Below are 22221 nucleotides of genomic sequence, written 5' to 3' on the forward strand. Positions count from 1 at the left end.
TATTTATTAGTAGTTATATTTGCAAATAATACTGCATTCCAGTGGGGAAATTATTTGGCCGTTATAAATGTACACAACTGTGGGCGAGAAACCTAATGTATATACTATGGTCAACCCTCGAGCCAGTTGTCTTTAGCTCACTGGTGACGTCACCCGCCGCGTCTCTGACTGGCCGGTGGGCGTGTTTTAAACGCAGGGGCTCCCATTCATAAATACCTTTCAGCCGTTTGAAAAATCACATTCAAAAGTGTTCTCGGCAGACTTTCCTGTGGTTTGCCCCCTTCGCCGCTGGCCGGACCACGCAGGTAGAGCAGGTGAGTGTTATGATGTATGTGTGCTTCTTTGTGAAGCCTGATGTGGATGAATGCCTTCGAAGCCGACTGTCTTCATCGCAGCATTCATGCATAAAGACCCGCGGTGTCATCGATTAAGTCCATTTCGCCGTGATTCTGTCTTCTTGGATCTCAAATGCACTTTAAATGTGAGGTAATTGGCAGGAAATCGATCACTATTGTTGAAATATGGCTGCACCATACAGATTTTAATGATAGTTATAAACAGTGCACACAATGTTACACACACGTGTTGGTATAATGTATGCATTATGTAGGGCCTATAGCCTACAAATAAACATTATTATAAAAATAAAAATATATTATTTAGTAGTATTTCCCCACTGTAACTCATGTTGTCAGGGACCAGGTCATACAGTCGTCTTCAAAAACCTTTTTCAACTGCACAGTCGATGGTTTAAGTTACATTGGAACGTTCTTGTCATGTAAAAAATTAATTAAGGTTAGGAAATATGCCAAATGCACATCACAAGTGCAGTTATTTATTTATTTGTATAATAACAACTTGATCGATTAATCATAACTCCTCTACTGATTACTAATCATCACATACATTTTAACAACGCTATGGGGAGGCCTCCAGCAATTAATGTTCGTCATTCCTCGCCGGGGGAAGGGAGTGCGCACGGCTGCCGGAGACATGCGCCGAATAACATTTATTGAACATTTTCACAAGACGAGTCTCCCAACCTGAGAGAATGTGATGTGTAGGTGCTGCTGTTTTCGTTAGCAACGGTGCAGACATGCTAACCACATGTATCGCCATGCCGCCAATATTATAACACGAATAATACGTTCACGTGGCATTCATTTGAGCCTGCCTGCTATCTCCCAGGTGCATTTCCTTACGTAATGTCCGACTTGACATTTAAGCTACCGTTCTGCCGCTTTGTTTTGCTCCCAGCCGCGCCGCCACGCTGTCCTGTTGCTTTGAGGCCACTGGGCCGCTGCTGAAGAAGGATAGAGGGGGGTGGGGGAGGGCGTTCATCTTGCTTGGACGGAGGCGGATTCTCTCAAGCCACACATACACACAGACACATCCAGAGCTTCTGCTTCTGATGCTACTGCTGCTACTGCTGCTTCTGCGCACTGCCCTCCTCCATCAGGGGTAAGACACTGGAAGCAAGCAGGAGGGTTAGACAAGCTGCCAGCATCGGGTTGTATTTACAGAATCCGGTGCTCAAGTTGCTGCAGTGAGTGGCGGGCATGTTGCTTCTCCCATGTTGTGGTGAGTATGCAGGTTGTGTGTCCATGTGTGTGTGGGGCGGGGGGGGGGGGGGGGGGGTTTGGTGCTGCAGTAACAGGATTAATGGCTATGATCTGAAGGAGCCAAGGCATAGCGGCAGCAAGCAGCAGTAGACCTCCGCTTTTGATTAGTAGCAAGCTTGTTTCCGCGATGAGGAGGTAGTTAGACATTCGAACGAGTTGATGTGCTGGAGTGCTGGCTGATGATTTACACAACACAGATACTTTGCTTTTTCTGTTTGGCCGATGATTAAACGCATGCATGAGCAGCACGTGAGGGGTTATCTGCTCACAGTTGGGATTTTGCAAAGGTTTGCTCAGTCACAGACCCGCCGTTCACATTCGTTCTACTTGTGTTTATTAAGTGCTTTATAGTACAACTACTAAGCAAGAGAATAACATTTCTTACTGAGGAAAATTTGGGCATAAACTGTACAAATAGTGTTGTTTAGGAACAATGGAAGTGCTCAAAACAGTGATTCCTAATCACAGTGCTTTGCCACAATAGTGTGCTATGAGAGATCCTCCAATTTCATCTAATTGGTCTGAAAAAAAATCATTTATTTGCATCAAATAATATACATCTTTGTTCATCTATCTATGTCAGCCACATATAGTGACAGGAAGAACAATGACATGCTCTTAAACTATGTGGCAGAAGGTTACAATTAACCTGTGTACGCACCTGTTGTCATTCACGCAATAGAATAATAGCTTTGTGTTCAACCAGTGATAATTTCATCACGAGAGAAAAAAAATTCAGACGAAAATCAAACGAAAACTTAAATAGAACGATACGAGACGGTAACTAAAATTGACCGACAATTTGGTTAATGACTAAAACGAAAATGGAAACAACACAGTGACGTAAATTTACACGATCTAATCAGAAGGAATGAAACGCGGGTGGGAGAAAAGAACCACTCATTCATTCAACTGTAAAATTAATCTCAAGCCAATTATGCACTTTTTTAGGCAAAAACTAAGTTATATTATTGTCTGTTCAACAGGTTTCATTGAAACAATTAATAAAGACATAGTTGTATTAAATGTGTCCTGCGTGTTAAACTACATTTACATATAGGTGTGTTATAATTTTCTGTATAAAAGTTGAAATGTATGCTGAAGGAAAATATCGACTAAAATTGCTCTTTTTTTCATCGACTAAAATTGGATTAAAACTAAAATACAATCAGATGACTAAAACTTTAATCAATTTTAGTCAAAAGACTATAACTAAAACTACATTAACATTTCTTGTCAAGATTAACGCCGTGTTCAACTAAACAGGCTCATTGAGACGAGATCATCATTTCAGTTTATATACTTTTCTGTGATATTTTCCTTTGGTGGTGTGCCTTAAGTCTAATCAAACTTTTTTTTTTTTACAAAAATGTGTTTCATAGTCGAAACACGGGGCAGCCATTTTGTCTTGTACATCCACTTGCTATCGACTGAAAATGTCATCACAGCGCCTAAGAGCTCAGGTAACGACCATCACGACTCACCTGTTGTCTGGGCTTGGTCATGTGACATTCACAAAGCTGAGCCCTGAAGCACTGTGATGTCATTTTTAGTCAACAGCAAGTGGCAAATGGGCCGCCCCTGAAAAGTATCAAAACAAATGGATTTTGATGCTTAATTCATATTCCACAAACATAATATTAACTCATTCACTGCCATTGACAGCTATAGATGTCAAAAAGTTAATCCCCCCCCCATTTTTGTTAACAAGAGTATGAAAACCTAGAATTTTTAGAATATAATTTTTTTGTACATTCAGAACCGATATAAAATTTGTGATTAATCGTGAGTTAACTAGTGCAGTCATGCGATTAATTACAAATTTTAATCGCCTGATGCCCCTAATTTTTAATAAGCTTTTCTTTTTTTTCTTAAAAACAAAACAAAATTTCTTGATTTTTTCATTTTTAATAATGTTTTTTTTTTTTTTTTTAAAGAAAAGCTTATTAAAACTTTGGGGCGTCGGGCGATAACAATTTTTTTAACGTAATTAATCGCATGTCTTCACTAGTTAACTCACGATTAATCACAAATTTTATATTTATTGCAACACAAAAAAAAATTCTATGTTTTCATACTTTTGTTTACAAAAGTGGGAAAAAACGTTAAACTAATAGAAATTGTTCAAATGAATTTTTGACGTCTATAGCCGTCAATGGCAGCGAATGAGTTAATCTGAATAATGTGGTAATTATTGCGAAGAACATTTTTGACTACTCGCTGTATATGTTTGTTGCTGTTCTGTAGTTTAAAAAGAGCATATTGTCAACAAATCAAGACAAGTGTCTGTCATTGCTAGATGCTAATGCTAAAAACAACCCCAACAAAAGAGATGCAGGCACACACGTACCACAATAATAAATTCAACAACAACTCCATTTCTTGATGATGTGATGAATTACTTCACATCCCTCGTAATGTGGTTCATTTCTGTACAGAAAGTCAAGAAGGCCACGGAAGGAAAACGGCGAAGCCTTGAAGCGCTTACTGAACCCGTCCGCTCAGATTGCTGTGATGTACTGAGCAGCGTTACAGTCCTCAGTTCATTTCTTACTTCCACTCGGATCGTCATCGGTGGCGCTCGGCGTTCACGTGCAATCGCTATGAGTAGCTGTCATCTGTCGTTAGGCTCCAGTTTGCTTACTTGATTGAATGCAAGCAAGGGATTGTGGAAGTGGAGATAAAAGGCAGCCTGTCTGTTCTGCGTTGACTTTTGCGACTTGATGAGCAGCTCCCGTAATGGCCGTTTCCTGTGTGTGTGTGTGTGTTGTCTCTCAGGGGGACTCCGTAGTTGGCCTGGACCATGAGCTATGAGTCTACCGTCTGGAACATCCTACCAGAAAACTCCACTGTAAGTCTGGTCCCATGTCAAACTTCCTGTGTTTGTACGTTTGGTGCATCCACTGCTTTCGTTAATGAACAACTTCCTGACCTGGATCCGGAATGAGTAAATCAAAGATCCAATCCCAAGTTTAATTTCCTCGACAATATGATGGTGTGCTCTGTCTGTCTGTCTGTCTGTCTATCTAACTACTGTATCTAATCACATTTTAGGAGGTACCGCTTGAGACGGAGGAGCAGCAAGATGGCTACGTGCTTCTCCTGGTGATCCTGTCCATCTTCCTGGTGGGGACGTTGATTTTTGTCTCCATCATCCTCATCACCTGCCGCCGGTGCCGCAGAGGAGGAGGTCAATGCTGCGATAGGTACGAAGATGCAAAAAAAATTGGTTTTGGGGCTCGGAAGGTGCTTGTCATTAGAAGGAATTAGGCTCCAGGTGTGTCCGGCCCATTTTCAAATCCAAGCAGCCACAAGATTTGAAAAGATGCTTTTTTAACGAGCTAATGAAAAACCACACAGTGCTTAGTACAAGTGTAATTAGTTTTTATCAACAAAAATAACGATTTACCTTAAAAATGATATGATCCACCCAATCCCTCACACCTCTTCTCGATTATCAAAATAATTATCAATTGATATGATAATAGTTTAGATGTCGATTAATCACTAAATCCTTGCACCTCTACATTGCGTAAAATAGATTTTTGTTAATATTTTTGGGTGCCTGGAACCGATTATTTGGATTCATATTATTTCCTATGGGAAATAATGCTTCAGTTTTCAGACAATTTGGTTTTACTTTTTGAAATGATTCATCATGGAAACCAAGTGCATTCCACATCCTTTTGCATCCTTGGCAGAACAGTTTAACATGAAGTGATTTTTCTACTAGAGCTGGGTTTAAAAAATCGAATAATTGATATTGAATCGATTTTCCTTATCAAGCCCGATATCGATTCATAAAACCATGAATTAATTATTTTGTATATCTTTTTCCATAAATTCTTAAGAAAATATAATTTTATAGGACAAATATTTTTGGGGTATCTTACTGTTTTCTTGAAATTTACTATTAAAGGGACAGTAACATGAAAATGCTAATTCCTCACCAAAAACATCACCAAAGGGGTGTTTTCCTCCATTGGCCCCTCTATGAGAAATTCTAGGTCATTCTACTCTCCAAGAACCAGCCCCTCCCAACCTGAGAAAACAAGCGTGCTCACTGTATGACATCATTAGGTGCGGCCCCACCCCCGCACCACCTCTGCGGACTAAACCACTTTCTCTAAAGACCTCCATGGGAGAGTGACAAAAGTAGCCTTCATCAGTAAACATTCTGTCCAAATGAATTGAAAGTAGTCAACTATCCTTCACATTGGCAATGACAATTGGCCGTCTTAAAAATTGATGTGCCATAATTAATCGATATCGGACTGAATTGAAGTGAATCGAATCAGAAATGTTTTTATTTGAATTAAATCGGTTGAGGAAATTAGAATCGATCCCCAAGCCCTAATTTCTACCATCTAAAATGGTCACAAATGTGAAACAATCCCTTGTGTTGTGTGGTGTGCATGTGCTAGTGTGGCCCCTTTAAGGCCTGAGCAAAGGCATGAGCGAGGAAACGTAGTAGTGCAAGGTGTGAAGGAAACCCCTCGGGAGGTGCAGCTCACGCCCACATAGAAACGCCAGTCTTCATGATTTATTATTCAACTTGTTGCTAGGCACAACCTGTGGCTCACAGTGGGAGATGTTACAATTTAAAAATGAATCTTCTCAATGAATCCACTCTGAGGGAAACATAAAGCACTATTTACTATTTATTACGATTACACTCAACATAACATTCATTCACACTGAAATTGTGCATTACTCATAACTTTATTTGATCCGAGGCCGAACGGGAACAGGGAATTCTCGCAAATAATTGATGCAGCCGTAAATGTGATTACAACTGCTTATATTAATAGTTTAAATCTTAAATATACCATAAACTGCTGGATTTACACACCATCAATGTTTTACTGAGCTGTTGGATACAATCAAAGCCGTATTTGCTGGATTGGTTGAGAAACTGCCACACTTTCAACATGTTTGACTGGTTTACATGCATCACATTTATTAACTCATTAACTGCCATTGACGGCTATGAACGTCAAAAATTCATTTTAACTATTTGTATTAGTTTAACATTTTTTTCCCACTTTTGTTGAAAAATCTTGATTTTTTTTATTGTACATTTAGTTTTGTACATAACATTTGTGATTAATCGCGAGTTAACTAGTGAAGTCATGCGATTAATTACAATTCAAAACTTTACTCGCCTGACGTCCCGGATTTTTTTAATCATATTTTCTCTCTTTTTCTTTTTTTTTATTCATTCCCTGCCGTTGACGGCTATGAACGTCAAAAATTCATTTGAACTATTTGTATTAGTTTAACATTTTTTTTTCCACTTTTGTTGAAAATCTTGATTTTTTTTTTATTGTACATTTAGTTTTGTACATAACATTTGTAATTAATCGCGAGTTAACTAGTGAAGTCATGCGATTAATTACAATTCAAAACTTTAATCGTCTGACGCCCCGAATTTTTTTAATCATATTTTCTCTCTTTTTTTTTTTTTTTATTCATTCCCTGCCGTTGACGGCTATGAACGTCAAAAATTCATTTGAACTATTTCTATTAGTTTAACATTTTTTTTTCCACTTTTGTTGAAAATCTTGATTTTTTTTTTATTGTACATTTAGTTTTGTACATAACATTTGTGATTAATCGCGAGTTAACTAGTGAAGTCATGCGATTAATTACAATTCAAAACTTTAATCGCCTGACGCCCCAAATTTTTTTAATCATATTTTCTCTCTTTTTCTTTTTTTTTTATTCATTCCCTGCCGTTGACGGCTATGAACGTCGACAATTCATTTGAACTATTTCTAATAGTTTAACACTTGTTTCCACTTTTGTTAACAAGAGTATGAAAACCTATAAACAAATTTATTGTACATTTAGAACATGTAGAATTTGTGATTAATCATGAGTTAACTAGTGAAGTCATGTGATTAATTACAATTAAAAACATTTAATCGCCTCTTGCCCCTAATTTTTAATAATCTTTTATTTTCTTTTTTAATGAATTTATGGCAGTGAATGAGTTAAATATGTCTACTTACATAATAGATGAGGCTCGTTGGAATTGCATACGAAGCTTCCTGCACAACAACCCTGTGTGCAAAAGTCCCAAAAGCGTCTTTAGCGCAATTACCTCTCGAGCAGACACTCAGTCGTTATTGCGTGTTTACAATTGAACTGGGATGTTGTTGTTTTTTTGTTTATTCATTTTTTTAATATTTTACAGCAGCACACATCATCTCGCGCACGGGAAAAATATGAGAGCAGCAGATAAACCAAAAGGCGTCGAAGGCATTGGCGGCTGAGAGCAGCGCGCAATCAGCCCGACTTGTACAAATGACGAGCGTAATGAGATTTCATCGCAGCCATCGGCGGTGATTAATCTCACCCCCCGCCGCACCCCACCTCTCTCTACACACACAAACACACTGATATGAAAACTGTGGGAGCCACACAGGAAATGAAAGACAAGAGAAAGCTGAGATCTGGGATGACACACATACACACCCACAAGCATGAAGCTCATAGCTCTGTACCAAGAAATCAGACGGAGGGAAATGACTGGAAGGGGATTTGATTCTCTTCCTCATAAAGTAAATGGCAGGCCTGGGATTTCACTTGGATGGAGAAAGGCAAGCAAAGATGTTTAACCAAACACAGAGCATGTGACTAAAGCTTGTTGTTTTTATTCAGCCACATTAGCGTTAACATTTTTACATTGCATTATTACTTTTTGGGCACCTTTTTATGACATCACATAAGCTTATTGTCAACTACTGCTTTGTTTTGGTAAACCTAAAAGTAGAACATCTAAAGTCGAGGTCAAACCTCTGCTGAATTTAAAAAGAATAAGCTAGGAGCTGCTTCGTTTGGCTGGGAGTCGGATGTGTTCCCTCCCACAACGGCGCACAAGGGGGAAACGCCGTCTTCTATCTGCCCTAGTGTAGAAAAGTGCAAAAAGAAAGGGAACTCCACCTATGAGCACAGTTAGGCTACTATTTGTGCTAGGCTTGCGCTGGCCACGGAAATAGGGAGCTTAATGTGACATATAACCTGTACAATTCAATTAAACAAAAGGAAGACTAAGATAATATGGTAGCACAAGTGTGCACACCCTCTTGTAACTGAGGATGTGACTGTGTTCAGAATTAACCACTCACATTCATATTCGCGTTAAAGTTCCAATTATCCAAAAAACAGTCGGTATTAGCACAAAAACTTCACTTGTACAAATTACGAACAGAGGCCCTTCTTCAGTTGCAAGAGGGTGTGCACACTTATGCAACCATATTATCTCATATGATTCTTTTCCAATGATTCAATGATTTGTTTTATTTATTATTTATTTATATTTGTATATTTACATGGATATATTTATTTATTTATGATTATGTAATTTTCAATTATTTATATTTAAAGATATAATTAGACATATTGATTCCACTCTATAGTTCGGATTTTTACACATTCGCAGTATCAGAGTTGCCATCCATCCATCCTCACGTTCAACTGTAGTATCTGTGACTTTGAGTGTGTATGGCTTTAAAAAAGTGGGACCTGGCCCGGTGAGTGACGTGGGCGTCAGTGAATTGTCAGTACACATGAAATGATGATGCATCATCGATTGTATTGCTATTGCAGTGGTTTATGTTTTAAAACCGATAAACTTCTAATATACAAATGATTGTGATTTATTGTAAATGGTTTGCTTCCATATGTCGATTATCATGCCAACACATTTGATTGTTTTCTGTTATGATACAGTCATTGGCATTACTGACGAGTCATTTTTTCCAGAACTGACTTCCTACAGATTTCTGATTACGGTTCCAGGTTATAGTGCCACACGGCTAACTAAACAAAGCCAAACTACATTTGAATGCAACATGAGTTGTGGATAGATGTGTGGGGGAAAAGTGCAAGCTAACAAAGCACTATCTGACTGACATGATTTAGCCCCTCTTGTCTTGGGGCTATTTTTCAAACGGGCAACTGAAGCATCAGCTGCTGTATTTGTCCCTCCGGCTTGATGTGAAAACGAGACAGAGCAGCGTAATGCATTTAAATGTTGTTGTTTTTTGTGCCGCAGTGGCAGCGATGATGCCGAGAAAACCAACGCTACATACACGGAGGAGTCTCAGCCCACCCATGGTAAGCGTGGGTGGTGTGTGTGTGTGTGTAGGGGGGGTACAGTGATTGATAGAGGGAAGAGTAATAGAAGAAAGATGCAGGGCACAGTGATGCTTTTATCATGTCAGCACAATGTCTAATCTATTGCATTAAAAAAAACTGCAATTTTTCGAGCGAGTTGCTTAAAGCGCTCGCACGGCGCCTACAACACATTTTGATACTCTGCGGACCATTGAATGCACTCTGTCTCTGCAGAAAATGATTTAATAAAAGGCAGCATGAAACTGCTTTTCTCAGGCATTTTTGATGAAGGAGATTCAGCAGTCAGCAGCCGATATATCAGATGGTTCCCTTCTGTTAAATGATCTAACAACCGCAATCACTTGGGCATAATTGCAACTTTTGTTCATTTTTGTCTCCGGGTAGAAATCACTATCAGGGTGGATGAGTCCGACTGCCTGTCAATGGCCAGCTCTCATGACCAGGAGACCGAGCGCTTCCTCTCGACGGGAATCACGGGACGCCGCGTCTCCTTCAACGAGGCGGCGCTCTTCGATCACGGCAAGAAGGCCCAAGAGAAGGGTCGCAGGTTAGAGAGAAATGCAAGCAAAGGTGGTCACATTCACCTATCCATCCATTTTGTATATTGCGTCTGTCCTCATTTGGGTCATAGCTGAGCTGGAGCCTATCTCGGCTGAATTTGGGCGAGAGGCAGGGTACACCCTGGACAGGTCACCAACCAATCACTAGACAAGTAAATGTTCACATGCTCATTCACACCGTTGGAAAATTTAGAGCCGTCGATCGATCGAACATCTGTTTAGCTTTTGGTTTTGATTGAAATGATCTCCTTCACTCCCAGCCATTTTCACAGAAACAACCCCCTTCGCTGCCGGCTGTTTTACTGGATTTTGACTGATTTTGCAAGGCCCACAGAATATTGTGTTCTATTGCTATATAAAAAAAAAATTTAACCTACCAAAAGAAAGATTAGAGTCTCTTCTTTCATCTATCTGTTTCCGTTCTGCAGCTATTAGCGTTAGAATATAGCTAAATTTCATCATTATTCACAAATCTGTTTAAAACAGTGGGGGGAAAGCTTTTTGCAACATGGCCCTTGGTTGATCTCTTATACTCTACTGCCACCTGCTAGCCATTTTTGTAATAACAACCATTGCTTCAAGCGTTCTCTTCAGTTCAAAGGCTTCATCAAAGCCTTCTGTATGCTCTAGCATAAAAAAACAAAACAAAAAACGTATTAATACGTTTTTGGGACCATGGTAATTTTTAAAATAGAACATATTTATATGTTTTGGGGAGCAAATTAGTTTTAACATGTAAGATTTAAGAAGACCTTTATTAGTCCCCTGGGCAAATGTGCATCGTTTCAGTGGTAACAGTGGATACAGGAAAAAACAAACAAAATCACATTCAGGAGAAGACATCTTGTACAAGAACATTGCACAAATTGAAACCTTAACTATTGTCCATACATAAATATTCAGTCAATCCAATCCATCCATCGATCCATTGTTCCATTTTTATACTCTGACAGCTGCAGGCTGGGAGGAGTGACAGAACCACAAAGAAATGTGTACTATATCAGCATGAACTGAACTACTGTATACTGGCTGGTGGAAATGAGGTACTGCTCTACCTATCTGGTCATTTGTTTCGGTAACTTTCAATTTCAGATACACTCTAACCGAGGGAGACTTTCACCACCTCAAGAACGCACGGCTAACGCACCTCCACATTTCGCCCCCGGCTCTCAAGATAGTCACCATCCACGAGTGCGACTCGGCGGAGAACACCATCGCCATGACAACGCGGCCTGTCGCCAAGTCGGCGCTCTCCATCTTCCAGGTGACACGCCCCAACCGGTTACTTTTGCCCTGTTGCGTCATTGCTCATGACCTACACCAGTGGTGAATATCAGTCACTTCAGTCAGGACGAGAACACAAAACAAAACTGGTTCCATCACCTGATCTTGCAGCCTGGGAGTGGAGTGAGTCTGGATTTGACTCTTACTCATAGGTGGAGTTGGGAAAAATATAGTAATGGTACTTTAGTTTTTGCCAGTCCAGTCTGATTATTCATTTTTTGATGACTCACCATGTGTTTGAACCCCTTCAGCCCATGCTGTGTCCCCTGCCGCAAACTGCACTGACCAGCTTGAGCCCCAATTCCAGCTCTGCTCTCCCCGGAGACACCCTCAACTCAACTGTGGTGGGGGCCAGTTTTAGTGCAAATACTACTGCTAAGACAAACGGAGGGTCTGTAAGTCATCTCCCATTATATTACTCCGCATATATCTGGAGGCATATCTATAAGGTAGGCCACCAAATGCTGCATTCCGTCTGTTCAGATGGAGATGATCGCAGCAGGGTCCCGTGGTCGAGGCTGCAGCATCAGTACGGGAGGAGGGACGGCCCCCGCCAGCACTGTCCCCCCTCCGAGCAGCAGCCCAGGAGGCCAAGGTCCAGTACAGCAGTTCTTCACTAAACTTCGGCGCCACGCAAGCCTGGAGGGGGCCAGTCCCTATTTCAAGATTAAGAAATGGAAGCTGGACAGCAGCCAGAGAGCTTCAAGTCTGGACATGAGAGGTAACAAACACTCCATTGAGTGAAGTGGATTCCTGTAGAATCATTTTCATATCTATTGGGTAACAAGAAACGTGGCCCAATCCTTAGAACTCTTTGTAATTATATAAGTGAATACCCTTTGAGAAAGGCATTTGCAGTCCAAGTACAAAACATTAGGCTCGCTTAGAGATGCCATGTAAATCCGTTATGTCCAACGCTCCAGTCATTTTGCTGTAAACTCAAAAGTAACAAAATACTCTTCGCATAACTCCAGCCTTACAGTGCTGATTAAGTGACAACTGAATGTAAAAAACAGAGAAAGTATTTCATTGAAAGAGCTTATTTCCGTACTTCTAGTTTCATGCCCGTCATGCATTGTGGCACAATAATAATAATAATATATTCCATTGTTTGGCTTAGCTGCTTCGGTGTAAGACAAAAATGAACCAGAGTGCCGCGGTAATGAACTGTGAGAGTCCTTCTGGCTGCTCTGACTGGTTGGATATGCACAAACAACACACAGGACAGATGGCTTGGTGACTCAAAAGTTTGGTTGTTCCAAGTCAATTTAAGCCCCTGAGTGAATCCTCCCTGCCATCGCACAACACGCACACACTATCGACTGCAAAATGAGTTTTTCCAAAGATGATCTCAAAATCTCCTACAGATGCCTGAACAGCCGATGGTAGATTTATTCAGAATTAGGTATCGGTTCCCAGCCTACTGTCACTAAACTTTCTTAACGTCATCTGCTTCCCGTGCTTGCCGTGAGTCAGGCTCACCGAAGAGAAGGCAGTTCCAGCGTCAACGGGCCGCCAGCGAGAGCATGGACCAGGACGACAACGACACACACCACATTGACCTCATCCAGTACATCGCCCGCACCCAAGACATTGCCTATTGTCCCGGTCGGCCTGTGCTCTCTCCTCCATCTGCACCACCCCCTTCCCTCGGCAGGTATCTTTAATTCCCTTGCCATTCATCCTGTCCACTGCTTCGCTTTGCAATCATTTTGCAAAAATGTTCAGCCATGATATGCAACAGGGTCAGCGTTGCAGGTCTTCCTCGGGGTTCCATATATTTGATCAAGTCACTAAATACCGTAGTACTCAGCTAAGTGTAAGGACATGCCACGGCAGCCATTGCAAGTCATAACAATCATTCCGTGCTCTGTGAAAACAGCCGTTGAATGTGATATTCATTCATGCTCTGACACTGTCATTTTGCATGTTTCCTTTTCCTCTTTCCCTGCGTGCAACCACAGGGTAGAGGTAGAGGTGATGGTGGAGCCCACCTGCAGCCACACTGGACCAGGGGTGATTGGCCTGTCCCCTGATCCCCAAGATGAAGGGCTTTCCCTGGGGACAAGGGAAAGCTCTGAGCCTCTGGCACCGCAGGACCCCCAGACACTTTACAGAGACATTTGGACCTTACGTGCATCACTGGAACAATATGCTGCCTCCGACCAAAGCAGCAATAATGATAGGAACTCTGTCTGCAGCGATGCTGACAGCGTGTGTACAGAAAAAGAAAGAGAAGAGCTCCCCAGCTGCTCATCCCAGGATTTAGGGGATGAAACGGAAGGTGCGGAGGATGACAAGGAGTTTTTGGTGTACATGGACGAGACATTGGGGGCGAAGGGTGGAAGAAGTAGGAAACAACAAAGTACTGAATCTGAGCGAGGGGGGAGCGACGGTGAGACGAGTACTCGTAAATTGCTGCAAATGGATAGTGGCTACGCATCAATAGAGGCCCCTTCTCGTGGCCCTGAAGAATTGCGGATGTTTGGAAGCAGCAGCCCGAAGGAGAGAACAGCCCATGAGAAGAGGCACCACTTCACCAAGGCGGGGCGATCTGGCACGATCGGTGAGAGCTTCGAGTCTCACCTCTATGAGGAAGAGCCTGGCGATGAGCAATTGCTGGGCGCCAGTGGAGGTGTTTCCATAGAAACCGGTGTCGGTCCACAGACCTGGTTTCCATACGGTCAGATGATCACCCCTCGGGAGGCTTCACAACCTCCCACTCAACCTACAACCTTTCATCGGAGAGACTACAGCATTGATGAGAAAACGGATGCGCTCTTCCACGAGTTTCTCCGCCATGACCCTCAATTTGACCAGCAGGAATCACCGCTAAGGAAGCACCGGTCCCGAATCCATCTTCGAAAGCAGTGGCAGAGACACAAACAGTGGAGCGATCCTGGCGTCAGACACTTCCATTCCTCTTTCGAGAGACAACGAACTCCACTACGGAGGGGTGACAGTGTCAACTGCCCAATGGATACAAGCTACCATAGCATACTCCCCCGCATTGTCAGCGCACCCGACGAGGAGACCAGCGACGGCAGCACCCCCGAAACTCCAAAGATAGAGACTACAACTAGCGAGGTTGTAGGGAAGGAGAAAGAGCAAGGTTCCACCGAAGACCACACATCATCACCACATCTTCAACCGACAGCCCCTGAGAAAGACGAAGGGCAGAGTGAGCATCCAGAGACTCAGGAGGACAGCAAACTGCCCGGACACTCTTTAGAACCTTCGGACGAGCGGTCACCCATTCAGCCACCCGACTCATCAGGCTACGGCCCGCAAACCATCACGGCAGAGCTCACGGACAAACTGACTGCTAACCTAGACGAGAGGCTCTATACGGGCCTTCGAAAGACCAAGGACACAGCGACTGAGTGTTTTGCTGTGACGGCTACACACGCTTCTCCAGATCACAGTCCGGTGTAGCTCCACTCGTTCACGGTTCAACCCCATAGCCGCTGATAAACACTCATGGCTCAGTTTTGATGATTCACAATGAATTTGAAATTAGATTTCCAACCAACCAGGCGGTACGTTTCAGTTTGGTTTGCTTTGGTAATGTTTTAAACCCTTATCTGGACACAAATCATTCAGATCTAAGAGTGTTAGCTACAATTAAAAAGTCTGGTGAAGCATGCATATGCAAATAAGAAAATTTGCATTCATGGTCATTTTTAAATGGCACCTATTTTTGTCTTCCGTTGTCACACAGAAGTATCTGTGAACCAATCAAATGGCAGTGGTATGTGTAACTCCACTCTACCACTGTCAAACAATAACCGTACTCTCACTAAAACAGACCTGTTTTTTTTAAAATTATATTCCCTTTACGACTTTTGAGGGTAGGAATGTAAAAAAAGGGGAAAAAAAGGAGCGTCATACCAAAATGAATCAAACTGTATCGCTTGGTGGTAATTAAATTTTCTAGATCTTTGCTAATCATTTCTAGAGTCGAATGTAATGACGCAGTTGAACATTAATTTTTGTTTTGTCTTCTAGTAAGTAATGTTAAGTTATGGAATGGTGTCACTGTTCCACTGTGTTGCAAGTAAAGTGGTAGAGGTGTTGACTAATCTATAACAAAATACTACTATAAATTAAGTTATTTTATTACTATTTATAGGATTTTTTTAATGCCACAGTAGGAGTTGTTTCAAGCCTACCGTTTTAAAAATGTTCTGAATTTCATAGATCCACGTATATAATATCTTCTGATGCGCCGAATCTCGCCAGGCGTTTCAGGTTAAGCTAGTTGCTCTGATCACTAGTTTGCCTAATCATCCGTTGGGACTCTCACATTTATTGCCTGGTTTTGTACTTACTTTACTCTTATGTAAGCAGAAACGAGTCACAAAAGTTGCATTATTAAACACGGACACTTTCCATTCCATGGGTAATTAGCTAGCTAGCTGCTAGCATTGCTCCTATCAGTGCTAACATGAAAACGGCATCATTTTCTATACATGGTGTTCAGATAGAATAATAGTGTAGTTTGCAAAACTTCATAGATTTTCTCGCACAATCTGCTTCAATGTTGTTATTCATGAGTAGCTAAATATATTTTTGTATGTGCTTTGAGTGTGAAAGCGCTAGACATGTCAATCCATGTTTTAAGCAACACAGGACTGTGGCCAACCCTTTCATGCACTGTAGGTCCAGTCCTGGTCTTGTGGAGGTTTGCGGCTTTGCGATAGCAGTGAGATAAAAGGCTCGCTCTCACGAATGTTTGCGGTTTTGGTTGGAATTCTATGAAAGGCATGATTTCTTGTGCATGAGGCTCAACAGAGAGGGCTTTATTTGCCTTGCATCCAACATCCTTGTGTTTCCCGTCCGTGTATCCTCGTCTGGTTCTGAGAAAGATGACGGCGGAGGTGATGCCTGCCAACTTACAATGTACCCCATAGCCAATCTTTTTTTTTTGCTCCTCGATCTCTTTGCTTGATTATAAGCCTGTTTTGATGATAGAACACAATTCCCTTGGGCTTCCTGCCTGCCTCATGCGCAGCGAGGGGATCCGCCGCAGAGCGTGGTGTTGAATATAAAGCATAACAGCGGAGGGGAAGCCCTCGTTTCGTGTCTCCTTCTTTCCTTTCTGAGCCTGTTGCAATGTGGTGCATCTGCAGTTCAGGTTTGAAGGATGAAGTTCCCGGAAAAAAATCAAGATTCAGCACGCTGGTACTAAAACTTAAATCACCATTTTGAGTTCATCATATTAGTTTGTGTTCAACTGAACCGAACATTCATATGAAAAGATTAGTTCTATGAGATAGCTGGATGGATATTTTGGGTCCGTTTATACTACACTTATAAAGGGGGGTGGGGCAAATTGATAAGAAGCATCCATCTTTTATGCCTCTAGTCCTCAGTAGGGTTGCAGGTGAACTGGAGTCTATTACAGCTGACATTGGGTGAGAGTTATGTACACCCTGGACTGATCACCAGCCAACTGCAAGCCACTTCTAGACAAGCAATCAGGACCCAAGTCTAGAATTAGCCTCAGAGTAGTTGACTGTGAGGTAAACAGACTAATGTCTAGGCCACATAGATGGCCTTAAGAAGAAACACGCACACACTCAAAAAAAGGCAAAATTGTGAAGGAAAAACCCTGCCACAGTTGGTGCTTCTCCTCAACCAGCAATTAAGCTCGGTTGAGTGGAAGCACCTGCGGCTAAAGCCAAACTGTGACAGAGTTTCTACCTTTTGGACCTGGATTTGGTAACTGTGCGACGACAGCTGTATTCTACAAGAAATAGATTTCATCCCTCATCTTAAAATCCCAAAAAAGGATAAACATTTATTTTTTCTTCCCTCACAGCTCACCTATAATGGCCTTAAAGGGACAAACAGGTGGATCAACATATTTGCTTTTAATGCTTATCAAGCAAGCACATTGAATGAGTTTTCATCATTATTCTCAAAACTGCTTTGGAAAAGACTCGGTGGGATTTTGCAGTTAATGCACATTTATCTATTATCGCCAACTACTGGCCTGGCATGCACATTGCAGAGTTTTTCAGTCATTCCTGTGTTGAATCTTTACATGAAATCTATCCATAAACCCAAAGTAAAAATAAAATTGTGATTGCTTTCTTAGAATGTTGATGACTCTACATAATGCGTAACACAATCTTGCTGAGAGATCGCACAAACAAGCCAAACTAATCACTTGACCTCCTGAGGAGAGGAACTAAATGCACTTTGTCTCTCTTTTTTTTTTTTTTGGGGCTCTATGGTGAGGATGATGCTCCTTTTTCCAGACGGCCCAGATTAGATCTCTCGCCTCTTGAGGCTGAGTGGACTCTGAGGCTCATTAGGGGAACAATGGCGCTGATGGAAGGAAGTGATTTCAAATAAGTAGCTGCCGCAGCGGCCTCTATTTTATTTATTTATTTATTTTTTCTTCTAAACTCATTGCATCGGTTCCCCGAACAAACATTCTCAACACGAGCGTTTTCGACGCCACACAACACATGCTCTCTTTAACGTGTTTCTCATGAGTAATTGGAAGATGGAAATGGAATATTGCTTTGAAGTGATGATGAGTCATTTATGACCACAAAAACTACTCATCGGATATAGAGGACAAAAAAGGCACTGGCCATTAATCCAGAAAAGTTACGAATGCTACGATTACGAAGGGAAACACTCCACTGAAAATATTATATTTAGTCTAAAAACTAGAGCGTGAAAGCTCCAAAGTGACAAAACACAGTCCTGTGGTGCTGCTGGTTGATTTCTTCCATCCATGCACAAATTATGATAACCTACATCCCGACTTTTAATGTTGTTGTTTTTTACAAAAATTTATTCATAGATAAATGGATGGATGGATAGATAGATAGATAGATAGATAGATAGATAGATAGATAGATAGATAGATAGATAGATAGATAGATAGATAGATAGATAGATAGATAGATAGATAGACGGATAGTCAGTTAGGTGGATGGCTAAATCAAAGGATAGATAGACGGATGGATAGATAAACAAATGGATGATGGATGGACCGATGGACGGACTGACGGACGGATGGACAGATAGTCAGCTAGATGGATGGATAAATAAAAGGATAGATAGACAGATAGATGATGGATGGATGGACGGATGAACAGACAGACAAACAGAGACAGATAGATAGATAGATAGATAGATAGATAGATAGATAGATAGATAGATAGATAGATAGATAGATAGATAGATAGATAGATAGATAGATAGATAGATGGACGGATAGTCAGTTAGGTGGATGGATAAATCAAAGGATAGATAGACGGATGGATAGATAAACAAATGGATGATGGATGGACCGATGGACAGACGGACGGACAGATAGATAGACGGATGGGCGGATAGTCAGTTAGATGGATGGATAAATAAAAGGATAGATAGATGATGGATGGATGGACGGATGAACGGACAGACAGACAGACAGACAGACAGACAGATAGATAGATAGATAGATAGATAGATAGATAGATAGATAGATAGATAGATAGATAGATAGATAGATAGATAGATAGATAGATAGATAGATGAAAATTAGCCTTCATTTGAAGACCCTTTTATGTCAAGATGCGTAAATTACCATCGCGAGTATTTTGAACCAAAAGCTGTGTGTCTGCGCAGGGTGTTCCCAGTGCTAATATGAGTATTGCATCATATAACGTGATCGTTATTCTGGCAACTCCATTCACGAGTCTTACACATCCATCTGGAATGCACGAATAATTGCGGCGTTGCCCGCTTTTTTCGCGTCGTGTTTTCGCCGGTCCGCCCACGCGCGGCACATTTCAAGACACGGTAGAAAAATACACACATGAATGAACACGTATTCTTCTTCGCCCTTCCTCCTTGCGACACCTCGCCTCCCCCAAAGGGACGCTGTGAGGAAAACCGACCATCCTCCTCCCCCCCTCCCTTTATCTTCTCCCTCTTCACGCCCACGCAATCCTATCATCACCCTCAAAAGACAATTATGCTGTATCTTCCCCTCACGTCCAACCCACGCACTTTTCCCACCTCCTCCTTTGTTCAAAAATCTTACTACCATCTTCCTTTCCCGTCTTTTCTCACCATCCTTCTCTCCGTCTCTCCAGGGAACTTAAAAGTTCCGGTCCAATTTATTGCATGTCAACTGTGACGGCTTGACAGCCACGCGCCCCCACGCAGCCACCAGTTAATTAAACCCCGGTGAGATACGATGGCTTGATGGCACAAACTGTCAGCTTGTACAGAGCTTGTTAGCCTGTGCTACCTTGTGTTGCCATAACCCTAAAGCCTCATTTATTCTCTTCTTAGAGGCTTTGGTCCATATGCTTTGTTAATCTTGTCAGTAGTTCTTTTCTTTCCGTCTCCTGGAAAGTAATGGCTCAAACGTTGCAGTACGACTAGAAGCAGTGGTTTTGTATTTTGTAATGGAAATCTAGTAGAGCAGGTTGCTAAATGTGATCAGATTACAATGTCTTTAGCTGTGCGTGCGGTTCTTTGCCGAATGTTATTCTTGTACGCTCTGTTCCGGGTAACATCTTACAATTGTGTTTATGATTTGGAAGCTGGTCTTGTTTAGTGTGAAAGCAACAGCGGCTATCCAGATTCTTTGTTACAAGGATTAAAAACAAGACCACTCTTGGGATTTCCCAGTGTTTGTAATGTAGAAACAACTGCTACTATAATCACTATTTTTGGAGGTTTTTGGTGCTTGCTCCCAAAAACGTATATAAACGTTCTATTTTAAATGTTGACATAATTCAAAAAACTTATTTATACATTTTTTTATGTTTTTTTTTTCATAATAGAGCATACAGAAGGCTTTGATGCCGCCTCTGACCTGGAGAGGTCACTTAAAGCAATAGCAGTTATTACAAAAAACGGCCAGCAGTTGGCAGCAGAGTATAAGAGAGCAACCATGTTTCAAAAAGCTCTTTTCCCCAGTGTTTTCAACAGGTTTGTGAATAATGATGAAACTTAGCTATATTCTAATGCTAATTGCTGCAAAACGGAAACAGATACAAATATACTTTTTTTTTTCCTGATGAAAGAAGAGACTCTAATCTTTCTTTTGGTAGGTTCCATGTTTTTATAGCAATAGAACACAATATTCTGTGGGTATTGCAAAATCAGCCCAAATCCAGTAAAACAGCCGGGAGCAAAGGGGGTTGCTTCAGCGAAAATGGCTGGGAGTGAATAAGTTCAATTTAAACTAGCACCCTTTTTTAAATGGATTTCTATTCAGGAGTACTTGTCTTATGATATATATTTTGAGCTTATTAATAGTGCGCAAAGAACTAGCTTGCGCTGTAGCGTACGAATATGTCGTCAGACAGCACAAATTGGCATACTCAGTTACTGCCATACATGGTTTTATTGTATTGGTTTATATTTATGGCCTAGATTGGCCTATTTACTGTACTTTATGCCGTTATGGCAGATTAGTGATATACTACTTATGTGCAATTTTGGTTGAATCGCCAACGTGGTTGTAAATAAAGGCCCCGCCCCCCACCCCCCTTGTAGTTTGTTTTCACTTGCTATGAAGGACCAGAAAGAGGACTGCAAGTCGTGACTCGTGACCACCTTCCAAGCCAACCGTAACGCACGTAACGTAAGCTCGTTCATCTGAAATGCTGATTCTGTGATGTTGTTTTGGTTAGCAACAGGGTCCAAATTGGCTCCAGCAGACCCACTTGCTCCCCTGAATGTTGTGCTAGCTTTCCATCCTCTGGTTGAACAATATTTCACTCCATCATATCTGTATTAGATTTCATTTTAGGTTGGGTCCTTGAAAGCTCCAAATAAAATTTCCTACTTTCCAACGAAGGCACCATTAGTTCAAGTCCGAGAACCAATAACGTATGATGCCAATCAAGCAGCATGAACTAGCAAATAAAGCTTTTAATCAGCGCTAACAAGTGTTCTTTGGCAACAAATCAGCATCGGGTGTGTCATTCTCTCTTCGCCCCTCCTCATCATAGCCCCTCCGTCACAGCGGGGGTCTCAGCTGCGGGTTTACTGATTAGCGAGATCCATAAATATGCAATCAAAGCGAGAGCCTCATTATCACCCTGCCCGTTAAAACCCGAGCCACCGCCAACAAATTTACACCCTTTGGAAGACATCGGCATCGAATCGCAAAGTGTCGGTGGGTGAAACGGAGGTGAAACGCGCAGTTGCCGTGAGTGTGCCTATAAGCTGACTGCAGCAGAATGACTCACCCTGTTGCCATGGCAACCTAAAGGCATGCGCTCCTTCTAATGTGCAATTTCAAGCGGCCGCTTTGGCAGGCAGGCAACCGACGGGGGTTGTTGTGATGTACCGTTTCCATAAAACGTTGTGGAGAAGGGTCATTGAGGGCAGGGTGGGCGCGCGTGCGTAGGTGTCGCGCTGCCAAAAATAAATAATGAAATGTAAGTATCAGCGGAGATAAAGTGGTAGACCAATGAAAGGCATTGTGTATTGAAATGCTGCGCGTGGGTGTTAAGCTCGGATGGCCTCGATAAGTAAAAGCCACGCAGGACAAAGTCTGGCCTCCCACCTTCTTCATTATAAGTTTTTATTGCTTCAGGAATTCTTATGTTCCCATCTCACAACATTCATTTCCATTA

General features: G+C 41.7%; 1 protein-coding gene across 2 annotated transcripts; it reads left to right on the top strand.

Annotated features, from left to right (window-relative positions):
• Positions 1–200: 200 nt before the first annotated feature.
• cbarpb (CACN subunit beta associated regulatory protein b) lies at positions 201–21121 on the top strand. 2 transcript variants are annotated; one of them, XM_077584750.1, is made up of 10 exons: positions 201–314; positions 4401–4473; positions 4677–4828; positions 9685–9746; positions 10152–10314; positions 11420–11591; positions 11863–12006; positions 12095–12332; positions 13088–13268; positions 13576–21121. In XM_077584750.1, the coding sequence occupies exons 2-10, from the start codon at positions 4426–4428 to the stop codon at positions 15044–15046; spliced, it is 2631 nt and encodes an 876-aa protein (XP_077440876.1). In that variant the 5' UTR covers positions 201–314; positions 4401–4425; the 3' UTR covers positions 15047–21121. The 2 variants fall into 2 exon arrangements, with proteins under 2 accessions (XP_077440876.1, XP_077440877.1); XM_077584751.1 differs by lacking the exon at positions 201–314 and adding an exon at positions 1345–1581.
• Positions 21122–22221: the final 1100 nt, after the last annotated feature.

The sequence above is a fragment of the Vanacampus margaritifer genome, chromosome 13 (genome assembly GCF_051991255.1).
Source record: "Vanacampus margaritifer isolate UIUO_Vmar chromosome 13, RoL_Vmar_1.0, whole genome shotgun sequence".
Taxonomy (NCBI): domain Eukaryota; kingdom Metazoa; phylum Chordata; class Actinopteri; order Syngnathiformes; family Syngnathidae; genus Vanacampus; species Vanacampus margaritifer.

What these genes read in the sequence shown, in the direction of transcription:
- cbarpb (XM_077584750.1), top strand. Translation starts at nt 4,426, where the DNA reads ATGAGCTATGAGTCTACCGTCTGGAACATCCTACCAGAAAACTCCACT. An exon ending in TCCTACCAGAAAACTCCACT is followed by an intron (nt 4,474 to 4,676) that starts GTAAGTCTGGTC and finishes ATCACATTTTAG; the next exon opens with GAGGTACCGCTTGAGACGGA. An exon ending in GCCCAAGAGAAGGGTCGCAG is followed by an intron (nt 10,315 to 11,419) that starts GTTAGAGAGAAA and finishes TTTCAATTTCAG; the next exon opens with ATACACTCTAACCGAGGGAG.